This window comes from Mauremys mutica, chromosome 16, assembly GCF_020497125.1.
Source record: "Mauremys mutica isolate MM-2020 ecotype Southern chromosome 16, ASM2049712v1, whole genome shotgun sequence".
NCBI lineage: Eukaryota > Metazoa > Chordata > Testudines > Geoemydidae > Mauremys > Mauremys mutica.
The window spans coordinates 22456781-22479283 of record NC_059087.1 but is presented as its reverse complement, the minus strand read 5'-3'; the positions used below and the strand labels follow the sequence as shown (position 1 = coordinate 22479283).

Genomic DNA, 22503 nt, shown 5'->3' with positions numbered 1-22503 from the left:
ATCCTGCTGGGTTTTCCTTACCTCTTCACAGTGAGAACCTACTACCAAACAGGATAACATTATTGCTCCAAAGAAGTTATGCTTTGCTTTTAAGTAATCCTGTTGCCCCCTAAGTCAGGCAACAACAGCCACCACAATCAGTTCACTAACAGAAGCCACCAGCTCACAGGTGCATGCCCCAAAACCAGTTTGACAAAACGTTTTAATCTTGGCAGGAGAGGAAAATCCTGGGGCCCTTAGAAGTAGTTACTCTGTCAGTCAGTTAAATAATATAGCCGCAACTATTTGGTTAGAAAAATCCACATTTTAACAGACTCCCATGTACAAAGCAGTCAACACACAAACTTTGACCAATCACAGCAACAAAGGACAATTTTTTCTTTTTCTTTTTTTCTTTTTTTTAAGGGGCAGGGGTCTGGAAAAAATACAGCACACTAATGAAACAAAATGCCAAAAATACAAAAAAAAATAGAAAAAATGTATTTACAAGTGGTACATTACTATGATCAGAACGCACAAAGACAATTGCTGCTATAATACATGCATTGGGTCAAGAAGGAACTACTAAAAACCCTGCAAGGGAGAAGTTCTTTAAAAAAAAGAAAAGGGTAAGGGTTTAAACTTTTTTCTTCCCTAGTTTGCTACATTGATCAAAATCAAATACTCCCCTAAAGTCCATGAGTACAATCAGTACAAATACTACACTGGTTTTTAACTGTGGGTTCAGCTGTGGAGGGGGAAAAAACAGCAGCTTATCGTAGAGTCATATACAAGAAAGCCATAGTAAACTGCTCTACATGCTAAAAATTACAGCAAGCCCCTGACTGCTACATAGCATGATCTTAGCAGGTTTTCCTCTTTATTTATTCATATATATATCTATACGCGTGTGTGTATATATATATAGATATATATACTGTATATATATATATGTATAAAAATCGTGCCCTTGTTCACTGCAACATGACATCTGGGTGGAAATGTAACTCGCTACAACAAATTCTTATATGTATACTGCAATAAGTCACTCAATGTCTGTGGATTTAATAAGTCACCTCACACCACAGGAAATATTTAATAAATCAAAAAAAGAATATAGTGACAGATTTTCTGTCTCAGTTCTCTCCAAAACTGAAGTCTGACAGGAAACTGGTCCCAAAGTACTTGGGGGCTCTCTGATGAAACTTCAATTTGCTTAATTGTTTTTCCTTTTAGTGTTCGCAAGTTTCTGAACGACTTTCATGCCGTTTTCAGTTTAAAGTTTGTCTCCTCCTCTCTCACAAAAGTAACAGTCTGGTACTAATCCATAAAAGAGGGGGAGGAGAAGAGGAAGGTGGCTGCAGTAGCACAGTGTCCCCAATTCCACATCTGCAGGGAGAAAAGGAATCAAACGGAGCTCCAGAACCTTTGTATTTAAAAAAAAAAAAAAAAAAAAAAAAGCAAAGTCCATTCATACAAGTTCCATAAACTGGTACCTTTCCAAGTACCAGTCCAGCTTTAGGAGACAAAACCACAAGTTAAGAGAAAAGGACCAAGGCAGAAGTTCCAGTCACTTTCCATCTATTCCATCATACTTCCAGGAAACGGGAGCTGCTGGACTTGGAGTGGAAAGGTTCAGACCACATGCGACGTAGATCACCCTAGAGAATGGGAGTGAAGAAAGAAACCTCTTCAGAAACAGTCCACAGATTTTAGCAACTATTTCTAAGTCCTGTGTGTCAGGTATGTCGTCTTAAAGCATATTTGCTGTCTCACAGGTAGTGAAGACTGTATTCTGACACAACAAGGAAGAAAATCCTTTCCAGGCAGAGCAAAGACTTGTGTATATTTGAAGCAATTCCACCTGATAGACATTTCTGCTGGAAAAACTCAATGGGGAGTGATATAGAGAATTCTGCTTTTGTTGTGCCATACTGCTTGGAGCAGTAGGTTTGCATTTCAACAGTGTCTCTGAAATGCAAACCTTCCATTTTCAATTTAAATTCCAGGCCCAGTTTGTGCAAAGAGGAAAGCAGGAAGAATCTGCCCCTCCTCCACATTTAGAACTCTGTGTTCATTCTCTCATGATGAGCAGGACATGGGACAAATTCACTAAGCCACATCTTGTTTAAACAGAATGGCCTTTACTGGTTTGGAATCAGATTGCTTGCTAGGAGTTTAAAAATATGATTAATCCTGTGCCCTAGATAGGAAATCCACTCTTCACAAAACAGTTCACTACAATTATGTTTCATAGCTATAGCAATGAGAACACAACTCTATCATTAACGGCAGTGATACAAACAGCACATCATATCCTCAGAGGAATCAGTGCAACTGCAAGTATAAAGAACAGAGCTTTCTTCCACATTAACACTGCTACATCTTCCTGTGTAGGATCCAGAGCTGGACTACAACTTCCTGCAGACTATATTCATGCTAATCTCACCTTTAAATAAGCCATGGTGAGGAGCGGCAATAAAGTGAATGGTACCAAATAGAGCAGGGCAGGCTGTGCGGCCCGGTGGATGCGAGAAGCCACTGTTGCCGTTAACAGACCTTAAAGAGTAAAAAAAAAAAGTGATGGTCAGAATCCACTGGTGATGTATGATGTTTTTACCTTTTTATCCACATCTGGATTCCTCCTTCACTGTTCTGTTACAGTGAAAGCATTAATTAGGAGTCAATCTACCTAGGATACATTCCTAGCTTTTCTATAGACTGTTCAGCTGTGGGCAAGTCATTTTATCTGTGCCTACACTTCCCAGGATAGATATGAAAACATTAAATAATGATTTTATTTAAACTGATTTTAAGATTAGACTTGGTTGTAACTACAACTTCAAAATTTAACAGTCTCAAGGATTAACCTAACTATAGCTATATAGTCATGAACAAAGTAGTTGGATGAATGCATCAGAATGGATTGTTACACTTTCCAGGATATCAGCTGAGGTTTTCAATCTGGAAATCACTAGACTGAAACATGAGAGGTCTGAGGTAGGGAATTCTCATGTCAGGAACCATCTCTCTTCTCAAGTATTTGCCTGAGGCAGCTGGGGTGGAAGGGAAATAGTTTTTTTGTAGGGAATGGTCTTCCCTTTCTATCCTTGAGAGAACTGAAGTTAAATTATGTGCATGCGCCTTGAGCTTTATGGAAGAATTTTTATAGGGGGGAAACCTGCCATGTTACAAAAATAACTCCCAGTTGTGACTATTTCAAAGTTCCTGTATCTTCTCGAAATGTCACAGGATTACGAGCCTAACATTAAAAACGTGTAACAGATGCAGAAAGCTGAGCTAGAAGGGTTCATACAGAAGCAAAAATAGTACAACTGCACTCTGACCAATCAGGGCTTCTTTTCTAGATCCCATATGGAACATGATCCATCTAGAAATGCTGGTATTCCCTCCATAGCCCAGGCCTCAAATCCTATATCCTCCCCACTACTGATGCAAACCTCCACAAAGAGGCACAATCTCACCCTCCTGCTGCTTATTTCTGGTGAGATGATTGGGATAAGGAGATTTTCCCTCAGGTCAGTATTCCAAAGTCCAGGGAAATTAGTAGGGGGGAAAAAAGAGGACGTCCTTCATAACTGGTCTCATTATCTTGTAACCTAGTATGACCAGCCCACTCCTGTAAGCAATGCAGCAGTTGTTCATTTCCTTACCTACAAAGTATCCAATGAGTGTGCAGTGAAAATAGGAGACCTTCTGCATACGCCCAGAGATGTTCCCAGGTCCTGGAGTACCACAGGAATCACTGTTGGCTTGTTTTTTGTAGTTATCATAACGCAGGACAAAGCAGAGCAGAAGACCTGGCATCACAATATCTCCAATCCCCAGCATAGAGAAGTGGCTGCCTGTGGAACTGCAGAACAATTTAAATTATGTGCATGCCCAAAGCATTGGATGACAGGATCTAGATTCCTATTTCCACCGTGCTTCTATACAGGCCACCTTTCACCTGGCACGACTGATCTGGTTACTAGAAGAAAACTGCCAGCTGGTAAAAAGAGGCCATGTGATCCCATCTTCACAGCAACATAAGGTGCTTTGAGTTTTGTTTAATCTTTTAGTTCTGGAGGGTAGGATTTCGTGTCAGTAAGAATCTATTGCTTCATATCAGGACATCCCAATTCACAGATCAGCCTTTCCGGATCATAAAAGCCCTAACGGTACTGAGAAGAGATGCACATCGGGGGTTTTTGTGCCACCAAACCACTGAGTGAAACTGTTCCACTAATTCCAGATGCATCACTCAACTTTTTTCCTATTTCTGTCTGGAATTAATTTAATGTTTGTGGGAGATGTTGGACTGACAGTGCTGTCAATTTAAATTACTTATTTTCAGCAGCAGCAAAATCTTCCTCATGCTGTCCCATCAATACATCCTACCCCATGGTACAGAGAACAACTCCACCATCAGACAACAATTCATTTTACGGCCCATTCAAATCTTTGACCTCAGTTTAGAGAGACCACTAAACAGTCATCTGACAGTAATGGGTTTCAGCCACTTCCCAGATATGAGCCAATGACCAAGAGTTCTAAGCTTCTATTATCCCATCATCAGTCCCTAGATCTTCTTCATAAAGTGAAGTACAATTTAATTAAGTCAGAGAAAAGGGCCACAAGCTGAGCAATTTTTTTTTGTTTTTCTCTTCTTGGGGGGTAGAGATTGGTTGTCTATGGCTTCACTGGGCCAACAGCTGAATGGGATCAGAATAAAAAATAGTAAAGTGTGACTTCAACTACTATATATACACTGAACAGAGGAACTGTGGTACTGGATCAGACCCAAGATTCATCTAACCCATCTGACAATGGCCAGTACCAGATGCCTCAGAGGAAGGCGTAATAATCTCGCAGGAGGCAGATGAGGAATAACCTCCCTTCAACATAGGTCTCATTCTGACCTCTAGTAGTTTGGAGACTGGTTAAGCCCTGAAACATGAGGCTTAATATCCTTTCCAAAATTCTTGCTATCACTAATTATAACAATTCTGGATATTCTTGATACCCATATAAATAGCCAATCCCTTTTAAAATCTTGTTAAATTCTTGACTTTAATTTTCCTGCAGCACAGTTTCACTATTTAATCATGCATATCATAGAATATCAGGGTTGGAAGGGACCTCAGGAGGTCATCTAGTCCACCCCCTGCTCAAAGCAGGACCAATCTCCAGACAGATTTTTGCCCTAGATCCCTAAATGGCCCCCTCAAGGATTGAACTCATAACTCTGGGTTTAGCAGGCCAATGCTCAAACCACTGAGCTATCCATATAGAAGTATTTCCTTTTATTGACTTTAAATTTGCCACCTTTTAAATTTTATTTAAAAAGTTTCTCTGATACGAGACAAGGAGAACACACATTCCCCATATACCTTCTATAGACCATTAATTGCTTTATATGTTTTTATCATGTTCCCTCTTATTCATCTCCTCTCTAGGGTAAACACCCCAGTCTTTCCAGGTGCTCTTCATATGAACATTCTTCATGTCCTTGATCGTTTTCATTGCTCTTCTGAATCTCCTGTACTTATACAATCTCTCTTTTTAGATATGGTGACCAGTACAATACACAGTATTTCAGATAAGGTTGAACCACTGATTTATATTAAGACATTATAATATTTTTTGTATTATTCATGATCTCATTCTTTATGCATCCTAACATCTTGTTCACTTTTTTGACCACAGTTCCCACTGAGCCAAGATCTTCATTGAGTTGTCTATACTGACACCCAGGTCTCTTTCAAACATCATATTAGGACAAGGTTTAGAGCAGCAATTTCTCAACTACAATATCTGCTTCTTAGAATGGCAAATTCTAGAACACATGAAGAGAAGCTACTCAAAACTTAGTTCTAAATTACACACAAAACTTAATTCAGGAAGTAAACATAGCTGAGCCATTAAATAACACAAACCACAATGTAATTAAGCTCAATACCTTGGAGGAAGGATCATACCAAAAAACAAGCAAACAAAAAAACAAAACAAAAAACCCTAGCTCCATGACTCAATTCTAACTCTAAAGCAAGAAAAACAGACTTAATATGAAGGTTTCTTCATCCACTGACTTAATATGAAGGCTAGTTAACCAAACCATAAGCATTTTAGAAAATAGGCAGAACCCTAAAGAAAAAAGCACAGGGCAAGAAAAATATATAATTAAATGTACAGGTGCAAGAGGTTATTCAAGTTAAACAAGGTATCCTTCAGAAAAATGGAAATCCAACCAGAAGGATAATAAGTTATAGCTGGTTACAATTAAACTTAAAATAGAAATTAGAGAAGTTATGAAAATTTTTGAAGATAGCCAAAGACATAACAACAACAAAAACCTGAGAGAATCAGTGGGTCTGCTAAACCACTGGTGAGCTAAGGGAGCAGTTGAAGACAAAAAGGACATTTCAGAGAAGCTAAATTATTTCTTTCCGTCAGACATCTGGATGGAAGATGTTGAGGTAGCAAGCCTGAGATTGTCAAGATTAGGATGTCAAGAAAAAGATAGTGGTCGAACTAACTAAATTAAGAGAGAAAGTCACCAGGACCAAGAGTTCTGGAAAATATCAAGAAATGAAATAGCTGAACTGCCAGAAATATGCACACTCAACTACTACCTAGAGGACTGGAGGGCAGCAAATATAATTTAAAGGAGACATATGGAGAGATTCTGGGTATTACAGACCAGCGAGCCTTTACTTCAAACCTTAGTGAATTGGTAAAAACAGTAATTAAAAATAGAATTATAACCCCCCCTACATGATCATATGATAAGGGTAAACCAGCCTGGCTTTTGTAAAATAGAACGATGTCTCTAATCTAGAAAAATTATTTGAGTAGATCAACAAAAATAGTGGAAAAAAGGGAAGCAGCTGATATCTGAACTTTCAAAAGGCATCTGAAAAAGTATCTCACAAAAGTCTTGTAAGAAAACAGTCATGGGGGGACAAAGATGGAGTACTGTGATGATTAGAAACTGGCTAGGAGGTAAGAAAAAATGGGAATGGTCTATTTCAACATGGCAAAACATTAGCAATGGTGCTACCGGTTCCCCATATATATTATCTCACCAGATTTAGTTTATTTATTGAATTTATTGAAATTGACATTTAAATACATTAAATGCATATTTATTTATTATGCTGACTAGATAATGGATCAAAGAGTTAAACCATGAAATTTGCTGGTGACAACAATTTATGTTAGTCAAATCTAGGGAAGACTGACTATCTTCAGAGGGACCTAACAGAACTAAGATGAATGGGCAGCATATTGGCAGATGAAATTCAGTGCTGACAAATAAAAGATAATGCACAGGGGTTTCTAACTATTAGAGGAGTGAAGTTCTGGAACAGCCTTCCAGGGGGAGTAGTGGGGGCAAAAGACCTATCTGGCTTTAAGACTAAGCTTGATAAGTTTATGGAGGGGATGGTATGATGGGATAGCCTAATTTTGGCAATTAATTTGGCAATTGATCTTGGATTATCAGCAGGTAAGTATGCCCAGTGGTCTGTGATGGGATGTTAGATGGGGTGGGATCTGAGTTACTGCAGAGAATTCTTTCCTGGGTGCTGGCTGGTGAGTCTTGCCCACATGCTCAGGGTTTAACTGATCGTCATATTTGGGGTCGGGAAGGAATTTTCCTCCAAGGTAGACTGGCAGAGGCCCTGGAGGTTTTTCGCCTTCCTCTGCAGCATGGGGCACGGGTCACTTGCTGGAGGATTCTCTGCACCTTGAGGTCTTCAAACCACAATTTGAGGACTTCAATAACTCAGACATAGGTTAGGGGTTTGTTATTGAAGTGGATGGGTGAGATTCTGTGGTCTGCATTGTTCAGGTGGTCAGACTAGATGATCACAATGGTCCCTTCTGACCATAAAGTCTATGATGAAAGAGACCTGTGTGTCACTGTGAAACCACTCAGTGAACATCTTTATTCAGTATACCGCAGTGGTCAAAAATGCAAACGAAATGTTACATCATTTAAAGAATGAAACAGAACAAACCAAAATTATAATGCTATTACATAAACAGATGGTATGTCCTTCATCTGGAATACAGTGTTTTATTCTGGTTAGCCTATGTCAAAGAAATAGCAAAAACAGAATAGGTTCAGAGGTGGGCAATGAAAATAATTAGAGGCACGGAAATCTATATGAAAAGATTAAAAACACTGGTCTGTTTTAATTTAGTACGGAGACATGACAAGAGTACACAAAATAAGTGGTGCACATAGTATAAATGGGACGCTCCTATTTACATTCTTACATAAAACAGATTATTCTCTAATTGTCCTCCATGGGGTTTCTTGCACCTTCCTCTGGAACATCCGGTATTGGCTACTGTCAGAGATGGAATACTATACCAAATGGCCATTGGTCTAAGCCAGTATACCAATTCTATTTCCAAACTCCCATGTAAGGAGGATAACTGTTTACTCCTGGGAGAATTCTGCACCAAAAAAATTAAAATTCCGTACCAGACAATTAAGATTCTGCCAAATTCTGCAAATTTTATTTGTCAGAACACTATATAATCATGCAAGTTTCAATTATTTTGTTTAATTATTTCAAAATACCTGTCAGCAAGTATGCCTAACAATACAGACACAAAAATTCCCCCAGGATTAGAGAGTTAAAGAAACCTCTACGACAAACCAGTTCCTGCTTTTCTGCCCCTTCCCAGCTGGAAGGCCAGACACACCCCCCCCCTCTTCCCCCCGAGCCCAGCCAGACCCTCATACTCTTTCCTCCCCAGAGCTCAGCCATGGCCCCCGTCCCAGCCCAGACACTCACACCCGTTCCCCACCCCACAGCTCAGACACTCACATCCCTTCCCCCCCACAAGTCCAGCTGCCCCCGCAGCCTAGACACTTACACCCCTTCCCCCCACTCAGAGCCCAACTGCGGCCCCCTCGGCCCAGACATTCATACTCCTCCCCACAGATCCCAGCTGCACTGCTTCCCCCCCCGCTCCTCCCCCCCCCCAGACCTTCCCTTCCCCTCCACTCCTCTCCTTGAGCCCAGGGATCTAGAGGGAGAAACAACCTGATGCTGGGTCCTGGGCTTGCACAATTTCCCGTGTGCCACCTCCTTCCTTCAGGGCATGCTGGGAACTGCAGCTGCTGGGAACCCTCCAGCTCCCTTGCCCTCCCCCAGCCTTGTCTTCTATTTGCAAGCTGGGCTCTGCCAGGTCCAGCAGCCCCTAGTGGCAGCCAACATCTCTGCAGCCCATTTCAGGGGGAGGGGGGGAGGAGATGGGATTCTGCATGCACAACATTAATTTCTGCAAAATCTTGCACTGTGCAGTTGAGCAGAATTCCCCCAGGAGTAATAACTGAAGAGAAAGTGAAAGTGAACAGGAGCTTATGCTATATTCTTTAGTAGCCTCATAGCTAACAGAAAGTGAGGGATACCTTTTGTTCTGTAGTACAGTATAAAAGTGGCTACTCTTACCTTGGAAAGACAAGCTTGCCAGGCAGTGACAGGCGGGGAACATCTCTACCTACATTTGGTCCCAGATGCAACTTCCGGGATAAAACATCAAGGGGATTATCAGCAGGTTGCGTAGCCACTTTCACCATAACATTGCTATTAAAGATGTAGGCAGAAAAAAACACCTAGGGAACAGAAAAATAATTAGAGACCAAACAAGCTTCAAACAGAAAGCAACTCAAATATGTCACTCCTCTGGCTTCTGCTCTGTTCAATGGACTAGGAAACACATACATATGTAGGAACTGCCTGTAGGATAGGGAAATAAAAGGAATTGCTGGAAGAATTCAGAAAAAAGGATTTTTTAGTTTCAGTTGTCCTCTAGAAGACTGAATATGGCACTAGTGTACTGGAATATTAATCTTAAACCACTGGCTGCACAATTTTGCAAACGAGGAACAAGGATTGGAAAATCACAGGCTAGGCACTGAGGATACAGACAGCTAGAAAAAAAGAATAGATTTGGGATGTCTTCTCTTTAAACACAGGCACTCAAACTTTGCACTTTTCCATTCAGGAACAAATAGCCTCTTAGACTACTAAACCCTGCATGTAATGGGATACTGACCCATTGCCAGCACTTGTTGGCAAGTAGTTCCCTTGAGCCAGTAATTAAAACAGTTAGCTACTAATGTAGATTGGACAAAGCCATTTTCATCACTGTTACAAAAGTGTGTTTGTTCCACCAAGTCTCAGTTGTACTTTCTGTGACTATGCTGAAAATGATCTTTCCCCACCAGCAGTTAAGCAACTTTCAACACTGGTTTAATGATCCCAATGCTGATAACCACAGTCAGTAACAGATCAGCTTCCTAGTATACATGAGGCTTCAGTGTTGTTTGGATATGTTGAGTCCAGTCTGCAGCAGTTTTGCTTTTGTTTTCCAATCTGTTCTCTTTTTCTATAATATGCCATGGTTGAAGTGCTCTAACTGCAGTTCTGCATTTGTCAAATGGTTAATGAGCAAAGGATTCTGCATCCTACTGCACACTTTTTAAACAAGGCTTAGAACTGGCCTAATGGGGCTCATCCTCTGGCTTTGCTGGGGCTCAGAATTTTCTATGTTTAGAACTATGTTAGTTGACACGAATGAAAGGGCCAATCACAAATATGGACAGACGGTGTTTTAAAAGGAATGGAAACTTACCCAAAAGACATCATAAATTAGTAACCCCGAGAGCAGCAAACAGGAAACCTTGAGGCTCGGCAGCCGAACAAAGGCAATCATTGCAACACACAGGCCCATCGCCAGAGCTACAAAACAGTAAAGTACATCATTTGTTCAGTATTCAGGACTACAATAGCAGGTAAAGAAGGCCCATGCTTGCAGCTAGACAGACAGTCATCTAGTGCATACAGCACTAAGACCCCATGGTCTCCTCTCCCAGAGTGGAGATGACCGGTAGAATAAAGAAAAACATATTTGCAGTATCTACACTGGACAGACTGTAAACAGAGATTCATAATAATAGGCATACCTGCTTGGGTATTTAATACAATCTCACTTAACTAAACTTCAGTTATCTACAACAGGGTCATGGTCCCACAGGGTATGCCTCACTGTGATCAAAAGTATGATTAAACTCAGGCAGGCATTCCTAGGCTAGTTTTAATGTAGCTAGCGCATCTAAAAATAGCAGTGAAGATATAGTGGGCTGTGACCCAGATCAAGTCACAGGCTAGCAATGTGAGAATGTACCCCTGTTTCCAGGTGGACATGTACAACCTTCATTGAAGCCCGTGCCACCATGTCTTCTCTGCTATTTTTAGCTATGCTAGTTCGATTGAAACTAGTACAGCTATGCCTACTCAAGCTGCAATCCCCCCTTCAATTGCACTGTAGACTTATCCCATAGTGTCTAGAACATTAATCATTTCCCCTCACATGAAACCTTGATTATCTAAACTTATTCAACCCTCTCCCCATAGCAAGATTTTATTTTACTAAAAATAGACAAATTATTGTCACATTACAGTCATAGGTCAAAATCAGAGACCTTATAGCAAGAATGACCATTTCAATGGCATGACCTTCAACTCCTAATAGTTTAGGAGCTGGCATTTGATACATCATATACATAATCCCCAAATTAGACATAATAGGGTTTGGGTTTTTTTTTAAATTTGTGTTTTTGTTTAAGAAATTCATTGGACTTAGTAATTGAAAATGGAAATCTAAACTTCAACTTCAGGGAATTAAAAAGCTCAGGCAGGGTTACACCACCTTCCTCCATTCCTGTCACAAAAAAATGGTAAAGGAACATTCAGAGAACAGTAACATAGTCTGTTCAAGATGGAGAGCTAGAAAGTGATGAAGTAATAGGCTACTGGCTTTATTCAGTGTCATCATGATATCCAAACCAAGATGGCAATGCAGCCAACAAGCAGAAAGCTGCAAAAATTACTAAGCGAATGCTTTCTCAACGTAAAGAAAAAAAGTAAAGCATGTGTGTTGTGTGCTTGGTGGGTTGCCAACTGCAAAAAAGTGGAGAGGAGCCATTCTATCTCCTGCAAAATATTTTTTGTGGAGGAAAAACTAAGAAGGTGAACTGAAACTAATTATCACATCTTCCTGCCCTCCTGTTACCAAAGCCTTGCCTTTACTTTTGAGAACAGGTTCAATTGCATGTATGTAAAACTCTAAAGTAGTGTAATTAATAAGCACTTTAATCAACCTTCATCCTGGGACCTCAAAGCATTAAACTTTAACAGCTGTAATAGAGCCTGGTGGGGTAAGAAAGACATTATAGCTATAATTTCATTGAAAAGCAACCACCGCAGATATGGAATAGCAGTTAACAGGGCACAGAAACATCAGAAGTTATTTAGAAAAGGAAGTGAATACTACCCTTGACTAAATTAAAATACAGGGGAAATTTACACAGGAGGAATGTGATTATTAGAGTGGGAGTTTGACTAGGCTAAGGCACATGAATTAATACCCTTTTTCTTGCACAAAAAGCCATCAAGTTTTAAGTACAAGTGGTCAGCATCTTGAAATCACATTTAATCTGAAAGCAGCACAATCTTCCTATCAACGTGCTGAGGCAATGGTTCAGTACTAGCTCACAGGAAATAGTGCAACCACCGAATTTCCAACATCAATTCCCACAGGGCTAAACAATTTGACAAACAAGCATCAAGGAAAGAGCATGGATTCAGTAACTCAGAATGCAGACTTAGTTATAGGCTCTTCCTGGCAGGACAGTAAATACAAAAGAACATTCGGTCTTAAATCAGTTAAGAGATTTATCTAAAGCCCAGGTTAGTATTAGCTCAAGGATACCTATTTTAAGGAGAGGATTTCAACTTATAATTAGCTTGAAGTAGAAGTACTTTTACCAGTGTCAAGATTTATTCTTAATGTTTATTATTCGCCTTTAATTCCTCTAGTGCTGCCCAAATACAGGTATACATGTATGACACCACAATTACACTAAAAGAATGCAAAGGCTAGGAAAGGAAAACCCCGTTTCTGAGTTGAGGCTGAAACATACCTTCATCCTCACAGATTAAGGCAGGACACATTTTTGCAGCTGTTTAGGAAACACTGTTAAGACGCAAAAAAGTATGTCAGAATGCTGAAGAGCATGGTATTGACATCCCCAAGCACTAAAGTGTTAGTTCAAACTCAAAAGGGGACCAACAGCTTCAGGTGCTGGTGCATAAAGGCTGACACTAGAATGCAGAAGGGAAGGAAGAAGGTAAAGGTCTATCCCTGACTACAAGCAACATCAGTGTATTGAAAGAAGCCCTCAACAAACCACCTCAGACATCAGAGTTTCTTTCTTGCCAGTTGCTGGTGTGCAAAAGGGAGCCTGACGTCAGAAGTCCCAAATGCTGAGGTGTTATCTTCATAGCTTGCCAGAGTGGCAAGAGGCCTGGCACTGGTAACCTCAAATACCAAGCTACTGCAAGTAGATGCGTGCTGGCAGCTCTCAAGTGCCAATCCACGGGCTTCATACAGAGTAATCTGGATTGCTTGGTAAACTGGATGCAAGCAAACAATATGTATTTTAATGTGACCAAATTTAAAGTTCTACATCTCGGAACGTAGGTCATATTTACAGGATGAGGGACTCTATCCCGGGAAGCAGTGATTCTGAAAGACTTGGGAGATAATCAGCTGAACATGAGCTCCCAGAATGGAGATGTGGCCAAAAAGGCTAATACAATCCTTGGATGCGTAAATGAAAATACTGCGTAAAGGAAAATATTTCCTTTGTATTTGGTACTGTGCCCCCATTATTGGAATACTGTGTTAGGTTCTAGTGTCATTCAAGAAGGATGTTGATAAACTGCAGAGGGCTTAGAAAAGAGCCATGAAAATGATTAAAGAACTGCAAAACATGTCTTAAAGTGACAGACTCAAGGGCTCAATCTGTATAGTTTAACAAATAGAAGATTAAGGGGGAGAATCTGGTCACAGTCTGTAAGTACCTACAGGGGAAGAGAAATTTGATAGAGTGCTCTTCAATCTAGCAGACAAAGGAATAACAAGATCCAAGAACTGGAAGTTAAAAGATGGATAAATTCAGACTGGAAATAGGGCACGTCTTTTTTAACAGTGAGGGTAATTAACCACTGCAACACTTCACCAAGGATTGTGGTGGATTCTCCATCACAAGCAATTTTTAAGAAAAGACTATTTTTCTAAAAGATCTGCTCTTGTTCAAACAGGAATTATCCTCTGGCTTGAGTTATATATATCAGACTAGAGGGTTAAAATGGCCTTATAATCTACAAATGAATCTATGCATTTATGCAGTGACAATGGACCAAAGGAGACCTGACAGTGGCAGTCGCAGAGGCCAACAGATCCAGCTTCATACAATGTGACTTCTCCATGGGACCCAATGTGCCTACAGCTCTAAACAGGGTGGATAAACATCAATTTAGAAGAAAAAAAAATCTGATTTTTTTAATAAAATGCTTTTTGAGGAAAAAACCTGTCTAAAGATAGTTTTAATTAAGATACATTATAGCTCAAAGATATCTCATCATGGAATAGGGTTTATAAATTCTAATTCTATAGTATGAGACAATATATTCATGTAATGTTTAAGAAAAGTTTTGTAAATGAGTTCCAGTAGTCTAGAGGGTAAATTTGTTAACCTGAGTTTTGATGGGTGAAGCAATGTCCATAATGATCCTGTTGTATGTGCTTGTGTGACAACAGAAGAAGGGAACATCTTCCTTACAGAAACACTTGATACATCAGGAAATGCACACACAGAAGAATACTTACAAGAAGTAACAGTAAAAGTTATAACAAACTATGAAAAAAATTCAAATGTCTAGTACACAGCTTGGTCACAGACAATGCTGTAAATGTATCCAAGATGAGAAGAAATTTAGAAGAGAGTCCCAAGCTAATAACATACAGTTGCAGTGCTCATTTGATGCACCTCCTAGCCAAAGACATGTTGTTGAAATTGCAAAATACTTCCGTAACAACCACTTTGCAGCAGCTGCTCTGAAAAAAGTTGGAGGAACCAAGCTAACTCTCCCACAAGATGGATGGAACTCAGTAGTGGACTGTTTTGAGCACTATGTTAAGAACTGGCCTAATCTGATGACAGTTTGTGAACAAAATTGTGAAAAAATAGATGGCACTGTCACAGCCAAAGTTCTCAACAATGGGCTTAAGAGAAATGTTGAAGACATGCTGAGTACCTTGAAGCCTATTTCTGTACCCTTGAACAAAATGCAGGGAAATAGCTGTTTTATTGCTGACGCTGTTGAAATTTGAAAGGAACTGAGTGAGATCTTAAAAAGAGAAATATGCAATGACAGAGTTAAATTACAAGCATTAAAAAAAACAAATGGGACAAGCACTATCTCCAGCTCATTTTCTTGCAAATATTCGGTACCAGGGTCAAACCTTAACTGCTGAAGAAGAGGAGTTGGCTATGACATGGACATTCAGCAATCATCCCTCCATAATGCCAACTATCATAAACTTCAGAGCTAAGGGTGAACCATTCAAGAAATATATGTTTGCTAATAATGTCTTAAAGAAAGTCACACCAGTGAACTGGTGGAAGTTACTGAAGCACTTGGATTCAGAGACTGTTGAAGTGATAATCTCACTTTTAACAGCAGTAGCTTCTTCTGCCAGTGTAGAACGAATATTTTCTTCCTTTGGACTAATTCATTCCAAAATGAGGAATTGTTTGGGACCTGAAAAGGCAGGAAAGCTTGTTTTTCTTTTCCAGATTATGAACAAACAGGAAAATGAAAGTGAAGACGACTGAGTTAACTACAGAAGCCAATATTTTAAGTTTTTCATGTTGACCAGGCTGACAGTCAATTTAATTTTTTTTTTAAATATTTCATTTAACTATTTTAGTTAAACACAATTTTAACAAAAACAAACCTGATTTTAAAGAATTCAAATGTTTACCTAAATTCAAAAAAATCATATGCTTGTTTTGTTAAAATATTATACGTTTGCTGTTGAAGAAAAAAATCCAGAACACATAACGTTGTTGTTTTAGTTAAATAAAACAATTTATATGCATGTCTGGTGATGTTCTCCTCCTAATGCAGCATGGCAAGAAAATCCTCCAAATATTAATGATTAATCTGTTGAACTGGAGATACTTCACCTCCCAGTGACTTCATAAATATCTGCTTCAATTACCTTTGGTAAATGAAATAACCAAACAATCATTCATTTTCTGATATAGCTGTAAAACTAATCAGAAAAGTTTTCAAAATAAATAACTTTAAAAATCTATAGTGTGTACCTTCTAAAAATGAAACCTACATCTATCTCTGCACCAGAAACAGACAGTTCCTTGCTGGAGCTAAAGGAGTGCAGAGAGTGCTCTTGGCTGGCTCAATGCTAGTAAGGACTAGGGGAGCAAGGGAGAGCTCCTGGCTGGCTGATGGGCCTGAACTTAGAAGGGCCCTGAGCTAAGGGTAAAGCATTTGTGAAGGCTGGGGCTGTGGGTAAGTGGCCCAGGGAACTGAAGGCAATTTTGCTAAGAGGACATAACAGCACACAGCTGCTATTCTTAGGGTCCCTGGACTGGGGAGCTGGATTAGTTGGTGGGCCCGGGTCCCCCTGCATAGGCCACTGGGAGGGGCCTACGACTGGACAGCAGTAAACCCCCAGAAGGGGACCATACTGTCAGAAGTCCCAACTGGAGAGCCGAGGCCAGAATAGACTAAGACTAAAAGACTAATGGGCAAAACCATTGCTTCCAGGGAGGAAACCCTGAGGGCACGGCCCAATATGAGGGCTGGGACTGCTTTAAAGAGTGCAGGCCCATCCGACCAGAGGTGGGTGCTCACAAGAGGTGGGTGCATGTTGTTACAGGGACAGATTTTCATTATTTTTAGATATGGGGACCTGTTGGCTGTGAATGTGATTCAAGGATCCTTAAGGACTTTGTGCGCAGTTAATTTAGCAATTTTTGTATATATAGTAAAACTTCACAGATATGGTAACACTCTAAGGGTCCCTGTTTCCACAGTTAGAAAGGAGATAGTTTAAGCTTTACATCTTCTTACCAACTGTCCATAATGGGCCGCTCTCTTACCACTTCAAAAGTTATTTTTCCTCCCTTGGTATCCTGCTGTTAATTGATTTATCTCATTAGACTGACCTCACACTTGGTAAAGCAACCCCCGTCCTTTCATGTACACCTCTACCCCGACAGAACGTGGTCCTCGAGAGACAAAAAAATCTCACTGTTATAGGCGAGACCGCGTTATATTGAACTTGCTTTGCCCCCCCGCATTCCTTGTTCCCTGACCGCCCCCTCCAGAGACCCCCGTCCTTAATCACCCCCAGGACCCCACCCCCTACCCACTCACCCCTGCTCCCTGTCCCCTGACTTCTCCGACCCCTATCCACACCCCCCACCCCCTGACAGACACTCACCAGCAGTGGTGGGAAGTGGAGCAACTTGGCCCCAGCCCACTCCACTCCACCACCTCCCAGCCGCAGCACTCCTCTTCCCGCTGCCGGTGAGCGCGGGGAGGTTGGGGAAAGGATGCCTCCTGCACTCACCTGCAGCGGGAAGCGGAGCAACACAGCTGGGAGCTGGTGGAGTGGAGCGGGCTGGGGCCGGGCTGCTCTGCTTCCTGCCGCCCGTGAGCGTGGGGAGGTTGGGGGAAAGGACGCCTCCTGCACTCACCTGCAGCGGGAAGCGGAGCACCACAGCTGGGAGCTGGTGGAGTGAAGCGGGCTGGGGCCGGGCTGCTCTGCTTCCTGCCGCCGGTGAGTGCGGGGAGGTTGGGGAAAGGATGCCCTCCGCACTCACCAGCGTCGGGAAGTGGAGCGATGCGGCCCCAGCCCACTCTGCTTTCCTTGCCCCGGCCCCAGCTATGTTGCTGGGGGGCGGGGGTGTTGGGGAAAGGTCTCGCACTCACCTGCGGCGGGAAGCGGAGCGCCGCGGGCTGAGGCTGGGCTGCTCCACTTCCACCGCTGCCAGTGAGTGCAGGGGGATTCCCTTCCCCCAAACCCCCTCCCCTGAGCAACAGGGCTGGGGCCAGGGCGAGGGAAGTGGAGTGGGCTGCTCCCGGCCCCCCACTAATCCCTCAGGCCACTCTGGTACTGCAGGGCCCCCAAAAGTGCCCCCCTCAGCTCCTGCCTCTCAGACCTCCGGAGGGGCGGCAGAGCCCTGACCACCCCTGAGACCCTCTGCCCCTTATCCAACCCCTCAGCCCCGGCCCAGCACCCTTAACATGCTGCTCAGAGGAGTGTGTCAGAGCTTTACCGCACTATAGGCGAACCACGTTATATTGGGTCATGTTATATTGGGGTAGAGGTGTATTTATACCTGCTCCTGTATTTTTCACTTCATGCATCTGATGAAGTGGGTTCTAGCCCACGAAAGCTTATGCCAAAATAAGTTGGTTAGTCTCTAAGGTGCCACAAGGACTCCTCATAGTTTAAGCTTTGTTACAACACTGCAATCTTTCAGTCACTGTGTAGCAGGGTTAATCAAACTGCTGTGGTTTGAAGGCTGGTAAGCAGAAACCACAGAGTATTACATAAGCTGGCAAATGCAATTTTCCCTCTACCTTCCCATGAAGAAACAATTGGTGGTCACTGAAAGAAACAAGATACTGAGCTTGAAGTTCTGACTTAGTGTGGTAAATCTTAAGTTTCTGGGTACATTAGCAGAAGTTTCCAAATACAGTTTTACGTATCTTCTGGAGAGATTGTGAGTTAACCTGAAGCAGAATACCTTTAAGTTACCTTCTACTCAATTCCCTCAGCATAGCTAAGTTCCAAAATAGTACCTCATGCCTCTGAAGCTGCTCAAATCCTCCTCACGCATGAGAAAAGACATTACTGTCTATAACCCATTGTGTTCACATTATCCACCTCCATTTGAGCAAAAACATGGGAAGGCTATTTCCATACTTGAGAGGATGTACTCGGGTGCTTGCCATGTTATACTGATTAAATCCTCAGTCCATTTTGCCATCCAAGCAAAAACAGAACCAAAACATTCCAAACGCTCCACACTGAGAAATAAGCATTTTAAAACCCCACAAACATATGTCATGCGTCAAAACAATCATCCTGGGAAAAACAACTTTGCTTTCTATTATGTAAAATACCCCTGAACTTTGGGAACAGGTTAGCCAACTGCCCTGGGGAAAAGATGCCAGGATTCATACAGTGGTGGTGTGTGCTAGCAGGAACTGCCATGACCTAGACTTCGTAGGTGCTGTGAACTGGCTATGGAGGAGATAAAAGGCTCTATGGCAAATAAAAAAAGGGAGATATTGTCGGAGTTCAGAAAAACACAAGACAAGTTGGGTGTTTTCTCCCCTCCTTTCTGTCAGGCCGAGACCAATGGCCTGCCAGACTGATGCAAGCACACACTTGCACCATCTGTTTCGCTTTCTTCTGACAGAGAAACAAAAGATCAACTGTGAGTGGGAGGGCAAAACCAAAATACACAGAGAGAAAGCCACTGGCAAACAGTGGTTTAAAGCATAGTAAATGCTCCTTTTGCATGCATTACTGAGCACTGTAACTGTCACCTTTCCTCCTCAAATCAGATCAATTTATTAGAATCCAGTACTCAATTAACAGAGAAACAGGAGACATGCAAGGAAATGTGACTGCAGTTTACCTACAATGGTAAAGCTAGAGAGCTTGTTTTCCTGACAAAGGCCTCTACAGGCCCTAGGGTTGCCAGGTGACCAGTTTTCGACCAGAACACCCAATTGAAAAGGGAGCCTGGTGGCTCCAGTCAGCATTGCTGACCAGGCTGGTAAAAGTCCAGCTGGCAGCACAGCAGGGATGGCAGACTCCCTACCCAGCTCCGTGCAGCTCCCAGGAAGCGGCCGGCATGTCTGGCTCCTACATGGAGGGGGGACCAAGGGAGCACCACAGCTCCCATTGGCCGGAAACTGTGGCCAATCGGCGCTATGGAGGCGGAGGCAGTGCGCAGAGCCCCCCGGCCGCTTCCCAGGAGCCACCTGAGGCAAGCGCCATACAGAGCCCGCATCCCTCACCCCCTCCTGTGCCCCTACTCCAGCCCTGAGCCCTCTCCTGCGCCCTCAACCCCTCATCCCAGCCCAGTGTCCACATCCCCAGCTACAGCCCTCACTCCCTCCTCTACCTCAACCCCCTGCCCTATCCCAAAGCCTCCTCCCACACCCTGAACCCCCTCCCACACCTCAACTCCCTGCCTCAGCCCGAAGACCACTCCCACACTCCTAACCTCTCATCCCTGAGCCCCCTCCTGCATCCCAAGGCCCTCATCCCCAGTCCCACCCCAGAGCCTGCATCCCCAGCTGGAGCCCTCACCTCCTCCCGCACCCCAATCCTCTGCTCAGCCCAGTGAAAATAAGCGAGTGAGCGAAAGTGGGGGAGAGTGAGCAAGGGAGGGAGGAGGATGGAGTGAGTGGGGGCGGGGCAAGAGTGTTCAGTTTTCTGCTATTAGAAAGTTGGCGAGCCTAACAGGCCCTTCCCTGCTCAATATTACTCATGAATATTTATTTGGATTTATACATCCTAAAAAGGCACCTATACATACGTTCTAAGCACTCTTGACATAACTTAATTCTGATATAGTTACACCAGTCAATTTCCCCATGTAGACAAGCCTTGTGGGGCTTTATAAGTCAAAACCAACACCTTGAACTCTACCCAGAAATGTATAGGTAGCCACTGCAGATCACAGGGTAATGTTATACACTCAAGGTGAGCTACTCTGCTTAATCAATAGAACCCAACACACTTTGCCAGCTTCAGTTTCCAGGTGATTTTAAAGGTATAGACCAAAGTAAAGTAGGTTTCTGTATCTAATCTTGAGATGACAAAACGTATAGATGAGACATAACGTCCATATTCAAAGGAATCATTATAACCTCATGGCCACCTATGTGATAAAAAGCTATTGCTTCTCTCTGATCTTCTAGTGGCAGTAGGGAGACTAACCCAGTTTGTAAACCTGAACAAATGCCAGACACATCCTCAATTTATGGAGCAGATATTCTCACCACCTCCTCCCAGTTACTTCCTCCAAACACAACCATCACTTCAGTCTTTTCTGGACTGAGCCTCAATTAGCCAGCTCTCATCTAGACCCATCTATGTCAGCAACCAGACTGACAAAGATCAAGCAGATATAAGGCAACTAGATACTGTGAGAGTTGTCATCACAACCTTTTTAATAAACTTAACCAAAAATTGAAGATGGGAAAGGGCAATTGTCAGTCAGACTGCCAGGATCAAGCTATGGTTTCTTGAGCGGCTGCTGCACAGTTTTCTTTAAATGAACTAGGCAATCTGTACTCCTCTAAAGATGTGTTGACTATCTCCAACGATAGTCCAATACCTTCCCCACTGGCTTTTACCAGCCAGGAAGGACAGCTGGCCCAAACACAAATTGTTGCATAAAGTACTCTCAACAGCTCAGATACCTTTGGTACCAGCTGGTACCAGTTGGTACCTTCCCAACAAATCTGGGAAGACAGTTTTGTCCCTCCTCAAGAATTTGCCTCATTCCCATTGAATTTAAGTGATTTTATCTGTAAGTAAGAAAATTCCTCTCAATAGGAATTCCTCTTGAATCAGCAGCCCAGCAGAAAAAGCTAGGCTTACTCAAGGCTTGTACTTCCTGAAATTCCTCTACTGGTCCCATGAAATCCCCAATTTGTTTCAGAAGAGCTCCAATCCACATGAATGTTGTTTTCATTGAGCACTATCAGCTTCAGAGAGTCCAGTACTACTATGGAGAGGAACTCCAAGAACTCAGAGGAAACTCACAGTGCAACTGGTGACTAGCACAGTCAAAAATGAAAAAAATGAAGAATACTATGGTATGCTATTAAAAGTCAATGTATTAACTTTTTAAAAACTGTAATGTGAAAAGTCAGTGCTAATTTTGACAGTTATTTCATTTTTGGCCACTTAGCTGGCAGCGTTTTAAATCAACCAGAGCATCAATATTAGGTTTGATATCCTGAGACAAAACCAATTTCAGTGTTGCTTGCAATGTTCATCAGTGAGCCATGACCTTAACACAGATTTGTTACTCTTCATGGAAGAGAAAAATTGTTCACATACGTACATACATATATACACACACTTCCAAACATTGCCATTACCCTTGCAGAAGCAGAGAATAACATGGGAAATCCTTCTTGATAAAAAACTGGTAGAATTCTGGAATTCCAACATCTGTATACTTCTGCTTCAAAATGGTATCACACTGAAGCTCTACTAACTCCATCTGCATTTCCTCTGCAACATTGTCAATTTCCACAGCAAACGGTGTGGGGAAAAAGTTGAAAATGTGGTTCAAGTGCCTTGAAATCTTTAAACGGCATATCAAACTGTTTGTGTAAGTTAGAAATGATATCTCCATATTCTTTCAAGGATTTGGGTTCAACTTTTCCTAAAGAATTCAGAGTTGAGAAATGGACCAAATTGCCAGCAGTCAGCTGTTTCCCCCCCAAAGTAAGCTTGACTTTGAATGACTTAACACTGTCAGACATCTGTGTTATCACCTGTTTTCTACCCTGAAGC

The 22503-nt window shown here is 42.1% G+C and overlaps 1 protein-coding gene across 2 annotated transcripts in view; it reads right to left on the bottom strand.

Annotated features, from left to right (window-relative positions):
• Positions 1–460: 460 nt before the first annotated feature.
• SPPL3 (signal peptide peptidase like 3) overlaps positions 461–22503 on the bottom strand; it is a 139703-nt gene continuing 117660 nt past the window's right edge. For both annotated transcript variants that reach the window (XM_044990527.1, XM_044990526.1), the window contains 5 exons: positions 10639–10745; positions 9453–9616; positions 3654–3853; positions 2429–2538; positions 461–1640 (listed from right to left, as the gene is read on the bottom strand). In XM_044990527.1, the coding sequence (XP_044846462.1) occupies positions 1569–1640; positions 2429–2538; positions 3654–3853; positions 9453–9616; positions 10639–10745 (653 nt within the window). In that variant the 3' untranslated portion in view covers positions 461–1568. The remainder of the gene's footprint in view (positions 1641–2428; positions 2539–3653; positions 3854–9452; positions 9617–10638; positions 10746–22503) is intronic.